The sequence below is a fragment of the Prunus avium genome, chromosome 7 (genome assembly GCF_965620075.1).
Source record: "Prunus avium chromosome 7, drPruAviu1.hap1.1, whole genome shotgun sequence".
Taxonomy (NCBI): Eukaryota; Viridiplantae; Streptophyta; class Magnoliopsida; order Rosales; family Rosaceae; genus Prunus; species Prunus avium.
Genome location: NC_142290.1, coordinates 27860095 through 27879628, shown reverse-complemented (window position 1 = coordinate 27879628; position 19534 = coordinate 27860095). Strand labels below are relative to the sequence as shown.

The 19534-nt window shown below is 34.3% G+C and overlaps 3 protein-coding genes across 5 annotated transcripts; all 3 read right to left on the bottom strand.

Moving 5' to 3' along the window:
• Positions 1-2406: 2406 nt before the first annotated feature.
• Positions 2407-5787, bottom strand: LOC110748455 (LOB domain-containing protein 29-like). Of its 3 annotated transcripts, none has more exons than XM_088244756.1 (5): positions 5077-5787; positions 4877-4958; positions 3342-3660; positions 3076-3241; positions 2407-2660 (listed from the first exon to the last, which is right to left on the bottom strand). In XM_088244756.1, the coding sequence occupies exons 3-4, from the start codon at positions 3618-3620 to the stop codon at positions 3077-3079; spliced, it is 444 nt and encodes a 147-aa protein (XP_088100882.1). In that variant the 5' UTR covers positions 3621-3660; positions 4877-4958; positions 5077-5787; the 3' UTR covers positions 2407-2660; position 3076. The 3 variants fall into 3 exon arrangements, with proteins under 3 accessions (XP_088100882.1, XP_088100884.1, XP_088100883.1); XM_088244758.1 differs by having other exon boundaries at positions 4877-4951; XM_088244757.1 differs by having other exon boundaries at positions 4877-5324; positions 5457-5787.
• A 2352-nt stretch (positions 5788-8139) lies between these two features.
• LOC148293276 (uncharacterized) lies at positions 8140-9908 on the bottom strand. The gene is made up of 5 exons (XM_088244652.1): positions 9798-9908; positions 9494-9706; positions 9034-9126; positions 8865-8963; positions 8140-8442 (listed from the first exon to the last, which is right to left on the bottom strand). Exons 1-5 carry the CDS (start codon positions 9906-9908, stop codon positions 8140-8142), a joined length of 819 nt encoding a protein of 272 aa, XP_088100778.1.
• Positions 9909-10819: 911 nt separating this feature from the next.
• On the bottom strand, positions 10820-14488 carry LOC110748694 (uncharacterized). The gene is made up of 3 exons (XM_088244650.1): positions 11952-14488; positions 11781-11868; positions 10820-11686 (listed from the first exon to the last, which is right to left on the bottom strand). The coding sequence occupies exons 1-3, from the start codon at positions 14486-14488 to the stop codon at positions 10820-10822; spliced, it is 3492 nt and encodes a 1163-aa protein (XP_088100776.1).
• Positions 14489-19534: the final 5046 nt, after the last annotated feature.

Here is a 19534-nt window from a genome sequence, read left to right as displayed (position 1 = left end):
ATTAATTCCTACATCCATTACAACTATTTAAAGATCTTTCCAAATTTAACGTGTGTCATTAGTTATAACCCCACATAACACTTAACTTGTAAATAGGGTTAGTTTTGGAATCCGAAAAATAGAATAAATCAGATTTTAAGGATCATGCATGAATCACGTTTTGGTACGACTTGAGAAATTATAAATAAAAGCATGACACACACACTGTTTAGCATACACACTTTTATTTCAAGGATGTTAACTTCTTCTGGAAAATACATAAAAGGAAGGGGAAAAACACCGACAAAGGAGGAAGAACAGGGAGCCTTCTAACTGAGAGCTACAGCTCCATTCTTATTCTAACGTACGTCCTCTTACAGAGGGCAAATCATTTAAGAGTTATTTTTGGTCAACACCGTAAGTTTCTTTTTAATATATTTCAAACCTTTGAAAAATACTTGATAAAAACGATTATGGTTGAGCCCAAACGCAGAGAAAGGAAGAATGGCAACAACAACCACTACAACAAAAAAGCGCTTTTGCGAGGAAATCTTTCCTCGCCACAGGTTCCAATTTCCTCGCTACATCTCTACAGCGAGGAAAACGTGTTCCTCGCCCGGTCGACGGTGAAGCCCCGTCGTAGAAGCCTGTAGAGAGGAATGTTCACGTTTCCTCTCTGAATCCTTTCTGCGACAACTTAACTATTTCCTCGCCAAACCTCTATAGCGAGGAACTCTATCATCTCCAAAGGTCATTTAATTTCTCGCGATAAGTGATGAACGAGGAAAATATTTTCCTGTACATCCTACCACGAGGAAACTATTTCGTCCCTAAAGATAAAATATCGTCGGTAATAGTGATGTTTTATTGCGACGAATACCACAAGTTCCTCGCTACATCTCTACAGCGAGGAAATAGTTTCCTCGTGGGATGGATGCTAAAGCCCGTCGTAGAAGCCTGTAAAGAGGAATGTTGACGTTTCCTCGCTGAATCCTTTCTGCGACAACTTAACTATTTCCTCGCCAAAACCTCTATAGCGAGGAACTCTATCATCTCTAAAGGTCATTTAATTTCTCGCGATAAGTGATGAACGAGGAAAATATTTTCCTGTACATCCTACCACGAGGAATCTATTTCGTCCCTAAAGATAAAATATCATCGGTAATAGTGATGTTTTATTGCGACGAATACCACAAGTTCCTCGCTACATCTCTACAGCGAGGACATAGGTTTCCTCGTGGGATGGACGCTAAAGCCCGTCGTAGAAGCCTGTAAAGAGGAATGTTGACGTTTCCTCGCTGAATCCTTTCTGCGACAACTTAACTATTTCCTCGCCAAACCTCTATAGCGAGGAACTCTATCATCGCTAAAGGTCATTTAATTTCTCGCCATAAGTGATGAACAAGGAAAATATTTTCTTGTACATCCTACCACGAGGAAACTATTTCGTCCCTAAAGATAAAATATCGTTGGTAATAGTGATATTTTATTGCGACGAATACCACAAGTTCCTCGCTACATCTCTATAGCGAGGACATAGGTTTCCTCGTGGGATGGACGCTAAAGCCCGTCGTAGAAGCCTGTAGAGAGGAATGTTCACGTTTCCTCGCTGAATCCTGTCTGCGACAACTTAACTATTTCCTCGCCAAACCTCTATAGCAAGGAACTCTATCATCGCTAAAGGCCATTTAATTTCTCGCAATAAGTGATGAACGAGGAAAATATTTTCCTGTACATTCTATCACGAGGAAACTATTTCGTCTCTAAAGATAAAATAGCGTCGGTAATAATGATATTTTATTGCGACGAATACCACAAGTTCCTCGCTACATCTCTACAGCGAGGACATAGGTTTCATCGTGGGATGGACGCTAAAGCCCGTCGTAGAAGCCTGTAGAGAGGAATGTTCACGTTTCATCGCTGAATCCTTTCTGCGACAACGTAACTATTTCCTCGCCAAACCTCTATAGCGAGGAACTCTATCATCGCTAAAGGTCATTTAATTTCTCGCGATAAGTGATGAACGAGGAAAATATTTTCCTGTACATCCTACCACGATGAAACTATTTCGTCCCTAATGATAAAATAGCGTCGGTAATAATGATATTTTATTGCGACGAATACCACAAGTTCCTCGCTACATCTCTACAACGAGGACATAGGTTTCCTTGTGGGATGGACGCTAAAGCCCGTCGTAGAAGCTTGTAAAGAGGAATGTTCATGTTTCTCGCTGAATCCTTTCTACGCCAACGTAACTATTTCCTCACCAAACCTCTATAGCGAGGCACTAGGTCATTTAATTTCTCGCGATAAGTGATGAACGAGAAAAATATTTTCCTGTACATCCTACAACGAGGAAACTATTTCATCCCTAAAGATAAAATACCGTCGGTAATAGTGATCATTTATTGCGACGAATACCACAAGTTCCTCGCTACATCTATACATTTTTTTAATGATTTTTAAAATCTTAAAATAAAATATCTCAAAACAATTCGTTTTTTGGTCTGGTGGGCTCCAAACAACACATTAGATTATACATGCCCAAAAAGATCAATAACATTCCAAAAAAAAAGCTAAAAAAATATTAAACATTTACACCAAACTGGGATAACAAAAAAGAAAACATGTATAGCATCCATGAACGTGATCCAGACTTCAACATTTCACTTGCAGTGTTCCTGGAAGAAAAAAAAATACAGATAACTATGAGAAATTTTATATTAGAAAATATCATTAGAAATAATAATAGAAAGACACCAAGACCTTTAAAATATTAAAATGTCAATAGACTTCTCAACTAAACCATATGAAACAACAATTCAAAACCAAACCCGAAAAAACAGATCTTCAGTTAAAAGAACTCATTAATTCAGACCAAGATTATGAGAATTTCAAGCAAAATGGATTATAAATCCTTAAACTACAGACCCAGAAAAAGCCATGATAGCAGCAACAAAAGTAGACACGAACCAGAACAAAGGAATCATATACTGTTTACCAAATCAATTAATATATAGAACAAAGGAATCATATACTGAATAACTGATGATATATAGAATGCTTGCACCAATATACTCATCGATGGGCCGTCACCTCATGAATGCTGGTGAATGTAGCTGAAAGCCACTGATTGAAGCTCATCAGCATCCTGAAAACCCCATTGCCTGTTCTCATTAGGGTTTGCTACAGCAGAGCCATTGACAAAGCTTTGAACTGCTTGATCCTTGAGGAAAGCTAACTGTGCTTGTAAGTTGACCACCTGAAAAGTTCAAATCAAAAGCATATACTCATCAGTTACTTCAACATACATTCTGAATAGAAACCCAATCTGAACATACAAAGGGTACTAAATGATTAACCTGCTGTTGGAGAGCAAAAATATGTGAAACACAGCCATATGTGGGATCTTCAAGCCTGGCTTGAGCTTCCCATGATATCGTCACTGCGGCCTCGCATCGATCTCTCAACGGAAGGTGAGCTAAATGCTTCGACACATTGCTTGCGCCAAAAACCTTGTGGATGGCAGAAAAATGGGTAGCTCCCTCTTCATGGCAGAAATAAGGCGCAAAAATACACCCTCTCACACATTTTCTTCTCAAGAACTTGCAGGCTCCACAGGGAGAACCAGGACCAGCCATGGTTTTATTGATCTTTTTTAATTGGGAGGGTTTTGATGATCTATTTCACAAGAGGAAGAGTGGAGCTGATTATAAAATAATCATTAATGAATTGCATTAGGTCCCCTTAACGGGGAACATACTTCATTATAATTGTTGTTTTCTTCTGTTTTTGGGCTTTAGCCCTCCTTTTAGTAAAAAGGGAAAGTCATTGTATTCAGAAGGACTGTTGAATGTTCAAGTGAAACATCTCAAAGCATTAAAACATAAAAAAATGAATTAACTAGTGGGTACGTGTGCAAGTGAAACATCTCAAATTTGACACAGAACCCACATCAAATGCAAAACAGGGCATTCATATCAGACACAAAACCCTACTCAAAATTGACATAGAACCCACAATAACCACTTGAAAAAGAAAAGTCATTGTATTCAGAAAACTTGGACTGTTGAATGTTCAAGCATTTAAGATATCAAAAAGGAAAATCAAGCTAACAGAGAAGGGAAAATCAAGTTGAATGTTCAAACCAATCATGCTCACCATCTTTTTAAGTAAATTATTGTCTTTAGAGGTAAAGAATTTCCAAGTGGGCATTTCCTTTTAGGGCCATTGAGTTTTTATTTCCTAAAGTATGCCTTTAAGGTTCTAAGCAATTGTCCAGAAAACCATTAGAATCCCGTTCTTGTAAGCAATTGTGAAGCTCTGTTTCAGCCAGAGAGCTGGTGTGCACAATTTCTTTACAATAAAAGAACATGATATAAATTAAAATGTCTCAAGATGTCATACGGGCTCCAATAATAGAAAATCAGATAATAACTCAGAAACTAAGACTTCATACACATCTCTAACAATGGTAATGAAAGGAATTAATAAAAGAAACACAGATCCCATGAGAAATTAATAAGGGAATTGGATGAATTAAAGCAAACAACAAGTGAAAGAAACTTTGAAGACAGACAACTAGTTTTAAATTCGACACCTATGTTAAAAGGTACAGGTTCCTCATTTCAAATTAGGAATATTAAATAAAAAATAAAAGGCAAATGCTATTTATTAAGTTGGTCACCGATATCATCCACATACAAAGAACCATAAACTAAAATGAAGAGAGAGATGACAGAAGCAAGAGGACGAAAAGACAAAAAAACTTGTTTCAGTTTCGAGCTATTTGATAATTCAATGACCTTTGATTAAATTTCATAAATATTAACATGTTACAAAACTCACAACGCAAAAAAAAAAAATTAAAAAAAAACAGAGAAACTAGTTGTCATACCTTAACCTAACATAGACGCAGTAGATGAAGAAGTGGTGAAGGAGGAATTCGCCAACTCAGTGGTTGAGGGGTTGTCTACGACCTCGTTATTACGACAAAAACAAACCAGATTTATTTTTCTAGAATCAAAATCAAACTAGAGTGTTCATGTAGCAGCAAGTCTGATTTGATATTGTTAATCACAAAAACAAAGAAATAACCTGAGAGGGAGGAAGAGACGGAGACTGAGAGATGCAGAGGATGGGAGGGAGAGACGAGGGACTCAAGATTGCTTGGCCTCTAATGCCTCGGTTTTGTAATACTTGGAGCATTAAAATCGTGACCACCGTCGCAGCAAGCATCTACCAGTCGCCGAGAACCCATACCCACCAAAAAAAAAAGATGAAAGGAGGTGGAGTCGGCAGATTTGGGCAGTAGAGTGGATCTGATCTGATTTGGAGAAAGAAGGCTTGAATAAAGAAGAAAGGATGGGTTAGAGAGGAAAGAAGAAGAAGAAAAAAGGATAAGTGAAAAAAGAGAGATGAAGGAAAGATGGGAGTGGCGGCTGAGTTAAGAAAGTAGGGTTAGGTTTTCCAAAAACCTTGTGGAAGGCAGAAAAATCGGTAGCTCCCTGTTCATGGCAGAAATAAGGCGCAAAAATACAGCCTCTCACACATTTTCTTCTCAACAGGCTCCACAGGGAGAACCAGAACCAGCCATGGTTTTGATGATTTTTTTAATTGGGAAGGTTTTTGGTTTTTTGTTGGTGATTTTTGCTCTGTTAGCGATATTTGTGCTCAGAATTATCACCACCTTGTTTGAATGATGATTTGCTGGGGGCTGATAAGCCCCGGCTGATGCCTTTGTGTTTTTTCCTCTAGGCTTTTCCCCCTTTGTGTTTTTTCCAAAACTTCACTTTGGTCCCCCTTACCAATTCTCCAATTCATACCTTTTGCCAGCAGATCAGCCCCGTATAGAATACCTGTCTTGTGCTTTTTCTTTTGTTTAATATTAGTTTGATAAAAACAACAAATAAATCTCATCATCACATTCCAAGTTTACATAAAACCCACAATAATATATTTTTCTAACAAAAACTCAATTCTAACTACAATAATAAATTTAAAGCTACTAATAAATATCTATATATACACACACACCATTCAATGATCCAACCATCAAACTTGTTTGTGTATACTTCAAGATCGTATACCCCAAAAATCGCAAAAAATAAACATTCAGGGATCTAGTGAGACGCTAAATCCTTTCTGCGACAACTTAACTGTTTTCTCGCCAAACCGTTATAGCGAGACGCTATCATCACCTCGCGATAGAATAAAAAAGTATTCAATAAAATGCGTTATAACAATGTCATAAAATAACATGAATTCAAAAGATTTGGCTTCATATGGTAAATAGTATAGCCGTGCGGCTCGACTTGATTTTTTCAAATGTTAAAAAAAAACAGTATAGCCGGTCGGCCCTACTGGTTTTTTTAAAATTTATTTTAAATTTTAAAATTGTCTTCAATAAATAGTATAGACGAGCGGCTATAGTCTTTAATGAATATACTGGGATCCTTTTTTTCTTATAATTTTTTTCCTATCGATAAGAGTAGTTATCCATTACTATTAGACCATTACTCGAGTCTCTATTGTCCCCTTTTAATTTTTTACTTTCCAGAGTTATTACTCGTATAATGAATTTATCAATTTCACGTTTAATACTCTATTATACACATACGTACGTATTTTTCTGGGCTTTTCCCCCTTTGTGTTTTTTCCAAAACTTCACTTTGGTCCCCCTTACCAATTCTCCAATTCATACATTTTGCCAGCAGATTAGCACCGTATAGAATACTTGTCTTGTGCTTTTTCTTTTGTTTAATATTAGTTTGATAAAAACAACAAATAAAGCTCATCATCACATTCCAAGTTTACATAAAACCCACAATAATATATTTTTCTAACAAAAACTCAATTCTAACTACAATAATAAATTTAAAGCTACTAATAAATATCTATATATACACACACACCATTCAATGATCCAACCATCAAACTTGTTTGTGTATACTTCAAGATCGTATACCCCAAAAATCGCAAAAAATAAACATTCAGGGATCTAGTGAGACGCTAAATCCTTTCTGCGACAACTTAACTGTTTTCTCGCCAAACCGTTATAGCGAGACGCTATCATCACCTCGCGATAGAATAAAAAAGTATTCAATAAAATGCGTTATAACAATGTCATAAAATAACATGAATTCAAAAGATTTGGCTTCATATGGTAAATAGTATAGCCGTGCGGCTCGACTTGATTTTTTCAAATGTTAAAAAAAAACAGTATAGCCGGTCGGCCCTACTGGTTTTTTTAAAATTTATTTTAAATTTTAAATTTTAAAATTGTCTTCAATAAATAGTATAGACGAGCGGCTATAGTCTTTAATGAATATACTGGGATCCTTTTTTTCTTATATTTTTTTTCCTATCGATAAGAGTAGTTATCCATTACTATTAGGCTATTACCCGAGTCTCTATTGTCCCCTTTTAATTTTTTACTTTCCAGAGTTATTACCCGTATAAAGAATTTATCAATTTCACGTTTAATACTCTATTATACACATACGTACGTATTTTTCTGGGCTTTTCCCCCTTTGTGTTTTTTCCAAAACTTCACTTTGGTCCCCCTTGCCAATTCTCAAATTCATACCTTTTGCCAGCAGATTAGCATCGTATAGAATACCTGTCTTGTGCTTTTTCTTTTGTTTAATATTAGTTTGATAAAAACAACAAATAAAGCTCATCATCACATTCCAAGTTTACATAAAACCCACAATAATATATTTTTCTAACAAAAACTCAATTCTAACTACAATAATAAATTTAAAGCTACTAATAAATATCTATATATACACACACCATTCAATGATCCAACCATCAAACTTGTTTGTGTATACTTAAGATCGTATACCCCAAAAATCGCAAAAAATAAACATTCAGAGATCTAGTGAGACGCTAAATCCTTTCTGCGACAACTTAACTGTTTTCTCGCCAAACCGTTATAGCGAGACGCTATCATCACCTCGCGATAGAATAAAAAAGTATTCAATAAAATGCGTTATAACAATGGCATAAAATAACATGAATTCAAAAGATTTGGCTTCATAATTGAAAATAGCATTATACTCTCCATAATTCAAAACAACATTAGCCTATCACACTTCAAAACATTAGCCATCATAATTCAAAATAACATCATGATAAAGATGACTGACTGATATATCAAGTGGAGCCTGAGCTCATTTTCTCCATGAACTCCTCAAAAATTTTTTGCTTCTCCTCCATTACTTTGATAAGTTCACGTTGACGATTAAGGTCTTCTTGTTGGCTCTGAATAATTTGTTCGAGCTCTTTGTTATGCTTAGAGACATGTGCTTTTGATAATGATCCTGAAGGTCGAGGTCCAAATCCGCATCCCTTAATATATCCTGATTTTACACCAAGAACTTTGGCAACAATTTCATCATCAGTTATTGTTTTAGTATCACATGTTGAAGTTTCAGCTCGTATAGCAATCATCTCTTCCTACAAATAGAATGAACATTATAAATCACATGTATATGTATATATGTGTCAAATATCAAGAAATGAAAGAAGAGATAATGATAAAGGAAATGAATGTTGAAAGCTAAGTCGATGGCATGTCAATTCAATAGCTCCAACCATGATACTAATTCCCAAATGTTTGAAGACTACAAATATCACAGTGCTACTAATTGTCATAGTAGATATTTATATGACTACAAATATTTGCAGCACAATAAAAACTCTTGTTATTTCAACATGACTTAATATAAAAGAATAGTAACTCACAGAAAAGTGGATAAGAAATCCACTTACAGGAAACAAAAACAAACACATTAGAGAGAACAGAAAAAAGAAGCAAGACAAGGCTATAGAAGCAGCAGCTTTTCAGTCTAAAACAATGATTAAAAGCATCAGCTTACCCATTTAGATTTTGCTCCAATGTCCCAACCATTTTTCTCGTTTTTATGCAACTCTGCAAACTGTTCAATTGCACCTAATTTCTCCCCAATTTTTGTAGCCTAACACATTGACAAAAAATTTAGTATTTGTATACAATTAAGCCTAAAGTAATGAAGATATGTATCTTACAATCTCATGTTGATGAGCTACGAATGACTTTGATCCTCCTTTGTGATTATACGTCAAACCTGACCTATTCTTAGCATTCTGTTGCGAACGTTCCTGAAAATAAATAAAAAAATATGAATTGAAATAAAATATGGATTGCATTGCATCAATTTTAATCACGGGCAAGATAATTATATTAAGCTAGAAATTCTAAGCATTATATGTGGTATGAAAGTGAGATTGAAAGGTTACTTCCAACCTAGTTGCCGAATCCTTCACATCAGTACCTCACAAAAATTTCTAAAACTGACACAAATAAAATCATAAAATAATATTGACGTATATTTTTAGTTAGCATACTAATGGAAATGTAGGATTTATCCATTCTATGTTATTTGTGATTTCTACTACTCTCCAACTTTCATAAATTTCAAGCAATATAGCAGCCACCACAAAATCATAAAGCCAATTGAAACAATACCTGGAACTTGGTAGTAGAAAAATATTTACAAAGGAAATTCCATTGCTCTTGTGTAGATACTCCAGGAGGTTTGTTTTTTTGTGCCTCTTCCATAGTTGAGTACTTATTGAAATACTTTTTCAGCTTGTGTCGAAAATCACAATACCTTTTCTGAAACTTCGTCATAACGAATCTATGAACATGAGGCAGAGACATATCAATGTCGTACTTACTCTGCATGAACCAATTTCAATTTATAAATGTTATTTTCTGTTTGTATTATATAAGTATCAAATTTAGTAAATGAAAACCAATTATATCTTACTGTTACTCTTTCAACCAGCTTCTCCACATCCTTCTCGTTAATGTCCTTCCATTGCTCCACATTCAGTGGTGCATATGTGCGAATTATGAAGCCAAGATCGTTCCCAAACATGGATGAATATGGACCCGTTGGAGCACCATCTAGTTCAGTTATAGTGATTGGTATTTTGGTACCAAGTTGGTTTTGCACTTTATCAGAATTAAGTCCTCGTGTTATTGATCTGACTCTTTTGTTTGCACCTACATTATCACAGCCCAAACCAAGATATCATATTTGTATATATAAATTATTAAATATTAACGTGAATGATTAATTACATCTAAACATATACAAATTCTTATACATATATATATATATATATATATATATATATATAACCAGATTGCTAGGAAAGAAAATGACATTATACATTGAATAACAATAAAAGAATACATATAACTATGTTGTAGCTTCTTACCAGTAGTACTCTCTTCTATACTGGCTGATGTCAAGATTGCATTAGGTTCAATTTGGGGATTTAAATCAGACGGTGACTCATTTCTTACTTGCACAAGATGACGTTTTGTCTTTCTAGCCATATAGATAACCTATAATAAGTTCAATAAAACATGTTCAAGATTAGATCGGAAGAAAAATTTTAAAAAAAGTCCATCAACATCTTTCTTTGAGAAAGCTCGACGGTACGAGTCATATTTTATAAATAGAGAAAACAAAAGATATATACCTAGTCAGGGGGGGACATAATGAACCTTACCCCTCATATGTATAATACTAAGAAAACATAGAAGGTACAGGAAAAACTTATGAAACTAATGGCATCACATAATTTTTGTTCCACATTGATTGTACATAATTGATTGATGTGAGACCTACTTATATAAGTAGATGTATTATCAATAAGGTACAAAACAAAAACTATGCATATACCACACCTATATGCAAATGCAAAATCAAAGCATACTAGTACATCATTAGTTCAAAAAGAAAAAGAAAAATAAGATATTACAAGTAACCATGAAATGTTAATCACTGTCGTTGTCATCATCATCATCATTGCTTAGAAATAATTCTGCATTGTCGCCGTTATAAGCCAAGGTATCATCTTCTTCATTGTCATCAACATCAGTTAGAAATATATCTTCCACATCAACATCATCAACATCTTCTTCTGTATCCTCACATGTAAGCTCATCAAGATCATCTTCATTCATCTCATCATTGTTCAAAGTATTTGACACATCATTAGGCTCAATATCTACTCTCAACTGTGGATTTTCTAGATCTTCATCAAGCCCATACCACTGAAATTCAGCTAACTCTTCCTCTTGGTAAGCATCATTGGTACTCATAGGATTGTTATCATCATCTAATTCTTCATTTACATCTATTTCAGGGATGTCCCACACATTTCTACACTCCACCTTTTGTATGACTTTCCAATTAGCTCCTAGCTTATAATCATCAAGATAAAACACTTGTTGCGCTTGAGTAGCAAGTATATATGGATCATTTTCATACCATGTAGAACTTACATTAATGCTTGTTAGATGATAATCATATCGTATCCGCCTCCTTTTTGGGTCTTTGTGCTTTGAGTCTGTGTTGAACCACTTACATTTGAATAGAAAGACTTTATTGAGATTGATATAAGTTAATTCTACCACACTTAATAAAACACCATAATAATTATGACTTCTACCACCATGTTCACCGGGAACAAATATTCCACTATTTTGTGTAGTACGATGGTCATCAACATCTTTCGTGTGAAATCGAACTCCATTAACTATACAACCAGTGTATGTATGGACACGAACGTCAGGTCTGCATGAAAGGTAATACAATTGACTTGTGGCTTCCAACAGCCTCGTGCAGTGCAAATTCGTCATCTACATATGATTAAAAAAATATAAGCTAATTACTTCTTTGGAAAATAATGAACCACTTAACTTGCTAAACATCCGTATCTCATAGATAACTTACTCGGTTTTCAAACCACTGCGGGAATCCTTGTTCTAGTTGTTGTTGTAAGTTGGTAGCACTTGTTTCTTGCAACTCCTCTCTATATTCGCTAGATGTAGAAATTACATAATTAATATTATTTAATTTTACTCATACAAAATAATTGAAAAAAACTAAATTTGTTTCACTCACTTGAGATATTGTTGGATCTCATCACAATTGTTGAGTACAAACCAATGAGCTTTATCAACTTCTTTTTTATCCATCAATATAAATTTTTTTCCTCCAAAAGGACGAGCTTTTTGAGAGAATATTGACAAACCACCTTGTTGGTTATGCCCTCCGTCAACATTTCGTTCTTTGGGATTGAAATGTGTTTCAATTCTACGAAAATACATTGAACAATGTGTGACCGCTTCGTTTACACAATAAGCTTCTATAATTGACCCTTCCGGACATGCTTTGTTTTTCACATATTTCTTTAATGACCCCAACAACCTTTCAATGGGATACATCCATCGATAGGTAACTGGACCAGCAAGTTTTGCTTCTCGAGGTAAATGGACGGCTAGATGAACCATCACATCAAAAAAAGCCGGTGGAAAAATCTTTTCAAGTTTGCATAATGTCAAAACAATATCTTTCTCCATTTGGTCCAAGTCTGAAATTTTTAATGTCTTTGCACACATACGTTGAAAGAAGATGGATAACTCAACTAGTGCAGTACACACATCAGAATCCAAATATGAACGAATACCAACAGGGAGAAGACGTTGGAGTAAAACGTGGCAATCATGACTTTTCAATCCGGATATCTTCCCATCACTAATGGTCACATTTCTAGAGATATTTGCAGCGTACCCATCAGGGAATTTGACAGATTTTAAAAATTTACAGAAGTCCTTGCGCTGATTCACATTCAATGTATATCTTGCATGAGGTTTCCTAAATCCATTCCCTTCTGGCATAAGATGATCATTTGGCCTAATGTTCATATCTTTCAAGTCTCGTCGAGCATTATCTGTGTCTTTAGTTTTCCCTTTGATATTAAGCAATGTCCCAATTATGTTGTCACATATGTTTTTTTCAACATGCATAACATCAATGTTATGTCTCAACTTCAGTTTTGACCAATATTTTAACTCAAAGAAAATACTTTTCTTTGTCCAATTCAATTCTTGAGGCTTCCGTTTTCGTACCAAATCCGGATTGGCTGGATGTTTACCAGGCTTACAATGTTTAACAAGATCTAATTGCTTTAATAATTCATCCCCGGAAAACAACCTCGGAGGGGGTCGATGCTCAGTTTTGCCATTATATGCAAGACTTTTCCTCCAAGAATGGTTACGAGGAAGAAATCGACGATGACCCATGTAGCATATTTTGTGTATCAACCTATCTGATGTAATATCTGCATTGCATACAGGGCATGCCAAGTATCCCTTTGTGCTCCAACCAGATAAATTCCCGTAAGCAGGAAAGTCATTTATAGTCCACAATACACATGCATGCATACGGAAACTTGCCTCAGTGGAGACATCAAAAGTTTGAACACCATCCTCCCACAATTCTTTCAACTCATCCACCAATGGACGAAGATACACATCAATATTCCTCCCAGGTGCATTTGGTCCAGGAATAAGTAACGTCATCATAGAAAAATTTGCTTTCATGCATTTCCAAGGTGGCAAATTATATGGTATAAGTATGACTGGCCACAAACTGTAATTATTGCTCATATTTTCGAATGGATTAAAACCATCTGTAGCAAGTCCTAACCTAACATTTCTAGAGTCATGTGCAAACCAAGGATATTGGATATCAAAATCCTTCCATTGCTCAGAATCTGAAGGATGTCTAAGAATGCCCTCTTCATTAAGTCGCTTGTCTTTGTGCCATTTCATGTCGATCGCAGTGTGTCTAGAAGCATACAATCTCTGCAACCTAGACTTTAATGGAAAATAACGCAATACTTTTTGTGGGATAAGCTTTTTTTTGCTATTACTTGGCTTGTATCTCGACTCATTACACTCCGGACATTTATCAAGTTTCTCATTTTGTTTCCAAAACAAGGCACAATCATACACACATGCATGAATGGATTCATATCCCAAACCCACTTCTCGCAACATTTTTTTCGCATCATAAAGTGACGTGGGGATAATTGCTCCTTTTGGATGAGAGCATTTTAAGAATTGGAGCAACATATTGAAATGTTTATTACTCCAACGACCCAGTACCTTAATATGCATCAACCTTATAATGAATGTTAATGGAGAAAATGTGGTACAACCAGGATAAAGTTCTCGTTTAGCTTCCTCAAACAAATCATTAAATTTGTTAGCATGAGAACTATTGGCAGCACCACCCTCAACGTTGGCATCCATGTTTATTGGGCCTATCATATCATCTAAGATACCAAACATGTCAACGTCATTATCATCCTCAGTATCACTCTCGCTATCATCGTCCATTTCAGTACTTGACTCATTATCAACACTTTCTCCATGTAATGTCCATGTTTGGTAATGTTGTGAAATCCCACGTGTTATAAGATGACGCCAAATAACGGGTAAACTAAACAATCTTCCATTTTGACAATCACGACAAGGACAACGGGTCTCATTGTCACTATTCAAATGTTTATTTGCAGCATCAATGAATGACTTAACACCAGCAATGTAGTCTTTATCCAATCTATTAGGTATTAACATCCAACTTCGATCCATCCCTAAACATTTGAGACCATGTAACAGCGTTATAATATTTCTTTACCAATGTATACCATGTAATTCTATAAGACAACTTGACCTATCATCTTTCAATCCCTATTAGATAGGCCTTATGCTCTACATTATTTGGTTTATTGAGAATATCTACTCACAATTATCAACACTAGCCTCTCCGCATGCGCTTCCGCGCCTGCGAGAGGCCTTTTTTTTAAAAAAAATATTTATATATTTTAGAATTAAAAAAGATAATGGGTTGTTGTGTTCCATAAAAAGAGGATCCATTATCTGATTTTTCTTTTAATTTAAAATTTTTTTAATATGAAAAAGTGTGAATTTACCATATTATCCTCATTTAATTAATAATTTCATTCTTAATATTTGCATTAACCAAGGGCATTTTTTTGGTATTTTAAATGTTTCACCATTCTTTGTCTTTTGCTTTATATATATAGATAATGGGTAGTTGTGTTCCATAAAAAAAGGATCTATTATCATATTTTTCTTTTAATTTTAAATTTTGTTAATATGAAAAAGTGTGAATTTACCATATTATCCTCATTTAATTAATAATTTCAATTGTTAATGTTTACATTAACCAAGGGCATTTTCTGGTATTTTAAATGTTTTACCATTCTCTACATTTTGCTTTATATATATAGATATATCTTTTAAGTAAATATTACAACCAATAAAGAAATCACTACAACAATTTTAGGAAATAATCACTATTTTTCTAAACTATCATATAAATGATTGGCCTATGTATTTTAAGTTACTAAATGAAACTTTAAAAAAAATAAACAAATTTTGAAATATAAAACTTTCATAATTAAACTTGAATTTCTTTTATGTCTATATATCCATCTCTAACTATCATATTAGGCCTTTGTGTAAAAAAAAGAAAAAAAAAAGAAAAAAAAAAAAGCAAGCAGTTCACAAATTCAAGTTCATAATAAAATGATGTTATCATGCCCATAGGGTACAAAGTCAGATCAACATATATTTCATACACAACTAAGTTGAGAACATAAACTTGATACTCTATTTTAAAAAAAATTGGTACTCAGAGAACTCACCTAGTCAGCCAAAACTACTATTGCTTTTGCTTTCGAACTATTTCCACCTAACAAATCATAAAAATATGAATTAGAAACATATTCTGTAAAACATATCATAAAATTTAAAATAATTTAAATAAAATTGATAATGTAATTCAGTATTTTGAACACAAAGTATTTTATGAAAGAAAGTTAAGTTGTCGACAAAATTTTCTTTGACATTAAAAATATTCTTTTGGGGTGATAATACCAAAGGTAGGAAAAGCAAAATATTCTTTCACATTAATGCTTTAATTAGTAATTAAGTATGAGGTTCTGCGTGTTGTTTTTGGGATGGGAAAGATTAAACAGCTTGTTGTTGTACTGTTGTGATTATAATTTACCTTTTGGCTTGTTTTATGAAATATCTAGTTACCCAAAAAAAAGCTACGATTTGTAATTGTGTTTTATTGGTCAAATCCCGCCGCCTTGAGAACGCTTTGTGTGCTCGTTATTTTTCTCATTCGGGAGAACCTCCACTACAAATACACTAGACACTATCTCTCCAAATCAATATATTAGAGATGATCAAACTCTAGTTTCAGCAGGTGGAACCTTTCAACTGGGATTCTTCCTATGGTATGTTTATATACCTCGTGTTATTTCTTCTTCAGTTCTCTTTTTCAAACTAAATATCCGAGTTTTGTATTTGAGATGAAAAATATGGGGCTGCTGACCTTTTTTTTTTTTAGCTTACGGCTTTCCTATTCTCTTCTGAGCATAATTTGGTACCAAGTTTAAAAAAATAACCCGTTGGCAATTAATTAGAACAGCTAGGCATGCGTGCATGCAAAAGTAGAAATCAAATTCATTCAAAGTTTACAACCAGGCAGGAGGAGGTAGCTAGGGAATCTTAATGACCGAAAAAGAATGACTCTATAATAAAGGTCATGTAGAAAGACAAAAAAATACTCAAATGCCAGGATCAACAACACAGCTTCTCAATGCTCAAGCAGCAAAATGTTCTCACACAGACACGGAAGAAAATAGAAGGAAGAAGACTGAAGCAAAAAACTCAGAGAGAATGGAGAGAAAAAGCTGAAGCAACCTCACAGATTAATTCACCTTCAATAATAAAAAGTTTTGCTACAACACTCATTACAAAATAGAGACAACGTTTCTTTGAGAAACCCAGAGTCTTTCCAGCAAAAAAGAAAAAAGTTGCCTAGAGAACAGCATGCTTAATAAAGTAATCTTTTAACTTTGGCAATTAATTATGGTATGGATGTACACGTTTCCATGTTAATAAAGTAATCTTTATTTGTTTATTTAAGATTATTTTATGAAGGGTGTGGAAGTGGAGTCCTTTATTTGTTTATTTAAAAGTTAGAATATGGCTCATCCTTACGCTCTCCTGATGCTTCCCATGTTTGTTATTTACTTTAATATATTCAAAATATTTATTTGTTTATGTGTCATTTAGTAAAGTAAAAAAGGCATTATGGAAAAAATAAAAAATTATTAAAAGAAACCGGCTGTTTTTTGAAAAGCAGCTTTGAGAAGCTGAGTCCAAGGGTCCAACTTGCTTTGAAAAACTGCTTTGAATGACCCGATGTTATGTGTGCAGAGAGATAGTTTCCTTTTCTTTCTTTTTATTTTTTTTTGCTGGGCTAAGAAAAAAAAAAAAGCAAAATACCTTGTGGAGGGATTGCGAGAAGAATGTGTGGTCGGCGTCGCTGAAGGCAAAAGGTGGAGAGACCTTTCTACTAACCAAGACTGCAGGTACATTATAGTATAATAAGTTCAAGGTAGAAAAATTGAAAGAACAAAAAAATTCTTGGAACCATAATTGTGGACAGAACATAGAAAATTCATAGGAAAATTAAAAATTTATGTTAAAAAAAACATCTTCAAACTCTATGTTTTTTTTTTAAAGTGAAAGAAGCAACACAGAATCGAGGAAAACAAACTCATTTTACCGGGATGCACAATTTTGCACTCTTGGGATTGAATTTTCGTTTGGCCTCAGAGACAGAGGGAGGAGATGCCTAATGTTGGGTTGTGTGGATCGATGAGATTTGGGGTTGAGCTTAAGAAAGAGAGATCGGCAGATTTGAATAGGTGGTATAATGTCGAGTATTTTGCTGGGTTGTAAGAAAGATATTGTGAATTGTAGTGGGTGGGTAGGAGAAGGAACCTTGAAAAGAGCTTTGAGTTTCAACTTGCAGGGCATCCGTTCCTTAAATTCACCATATTCAACAGTTTTATTGAGAAACAAGGCAGAATAGCCATGATTTTCTAGTGTTTCCCGCCTAGAATTTAATCTCCCGCCCATTTACTTGGCAACCCAATTACTAAACAGTCGTAGATTCCAACATTGAAAAGTTTTGCTACAACACTCATTACAAAATAGAGACAACGTCTCTTTGAGAGACCTAGAGACTTTCCAGCAAAAAAGAGAAAGGTTGACTAGAGACAACAACCGACAGCATGGGTAATACAAAAATGAGCTCATTGAACCATGCATGAGCAAACCTAGCGGATTAGATATGACAAGTGTGGATATTTATAGGCTCGGGTCGATACTCATGTAATGAATACGTACACGACAATGAAACTTCAATATCTTTAGAAATCTTCAAAGGGAAACATGCATGAGCATGTGCATTAATTCATGAATAATTCAATCCAATAAAATAAAGCATCTTATGTGCCACGAAACCCTTAAAAAAGCTTTGAACCCTTCACATCATGATTGATTGATTCATCACAAGATGAAAGATCAAAAGGAAGCCAAGTTTTACCATTTCTCTCAGAGTCAATAGCGTGATGCACTTTGAATTCAATTCAATTTTAGGCATCGTCTTCCCTTCTTTTTCTTCTTTTTTATTTTTAAATGAGAATATATTACCTATTGGCTGTCGAAATTTGTTTACCTTGTACAAAACTCACAATTATCTGCCTTAAAAGGAAAAAACCAAAAATTAAACCAACCTTGAAAGATTTATATGTAGATAGTAAATAGATGCCAAGTTATTAACAAAGGATGAGTTTTGAAATTGCTCAAAGACTGCCAAAGATATTAACAACCAGCTCCGGCGATATTATCAATCTTACGACTTCCGATCCTAAATACTTTTTTGCACCATATATACTACAATTGTTTTGTTTCCATGCCTCTCTTGATTTACATCTAAATCATTCTTGTGCCCCAGATGGATAACATTTTTATTTTATTTTATTTTTGCCATTGTTACGCCTCTCTTGAAGTTATACACAACTAAGTTGAGAACAAAAACTTGATACTCTATTTTTTAAAAAATTGGTACTCAGAGAACTCACCTAGTCAGCCAAAACTACTATTGCTTTTGCTTTCGAACTATTTCCACCTAACAAATAACAAAAATATGAATTAGAAACATATTCTGTAAAACATATCATAAAATTTAAAATAATTTAAATAAAATTGATGATGTAATTCAGTATTTTGAACACAAAGTATTTTATGAAAGAAAGTTAAGTTGTCGACAAAATTTTCTTTGACATTAAAAATATTCTTTTGGGGTTATAATACCAAAGGTAGGAAAAGCAAAATATTCTTTCACATTAATGCTTTAATTAGTAATTAAGTATGAGGTTCTGCGTGTTGTTTTTGGGATGGGAAAGATTAAACAGCTTGTTGTTGTACTGTTGTGATTATAATTTACCTTTTGGCTTGTTTTACGAAATATCCAGTTACCCAAAAAAAAGCTACGATTTGTAATTGTGTTTTTTTGGTCAAATCCCGCCACCTTGAGAACGCTTTTTGTGTGCTCGTTATTTTTCTCCTTCGCGAGAACCTCCACTACAAATACACTAGACACTATCTCTCCAAATCAATATATTAGAGATGATCTCTCACCAAAAAAAATATATATTAGAGATGATCAAACTCTAGTTTCAGCAGGTGGAACCTTTCAACTGGGATTCTTCCTATGGTATGTTTATATACCTCGTGTTATTTCTT

Bases quoted from the DNA above. Each gene is read 5' to 3' on its own strand.
- LOC148293276 (XM_088244652.1), bottom strand. From the start codon at position 9,908: ATGTTTGGGAACGATCTTGGCTTCATAATTCGCACATATGCACCACTG. The intron at 9,707-9,797 runs GTAAGATATAAT...TGGTTCATGCAG, and splicing joins AGCTGGTTGAAAGAGTAACA to AGTAAGTACGACATTGATAT. The intron at 9,127-9,493 runs GTATTGTTTCAA...ATTTATTTTCAG, and splicing joins TTTCTACTACCAAGTTCCAG to GAACGTTCGCAACAGAATGC.
- LOC110748455 (XM_088244756.1), bottom strand. From the start codon at position 3,620: ATGGCTGGTCCTGGTTCTCCCTGTGGAGCCTGCAAGTTCTTGAGAAGA. The intron at 3,242-3,341 runs GTTAATCATTTA...TGAACTTTTCAG, and splicing joins TTTTTGCTCTCCAACAGCAG to GTGGTCAACTTACAAGCACA.
- LOC110748694 (XM_088244650.1), bottom strand. From the start codon at position 14,488: ATGGATCGAAGTTGGATGTTAATACCTAATAGATTGGATAAAGACTAC. The intron at 11,869-11,951 runs GTGAGTGAAACA...TTCTACATCTAG, and splicing joins GAGATCCAACAATATCTCAA to CGAATATAGAGAGGAGTTGC. The intron at 11,687-11,780 runs GTAAGTTATCTA...AATCATATGTAG, and splicing joins CGCAGTGGTTTGAAAACCGA to ATGACGAATTTGCACTGCAC.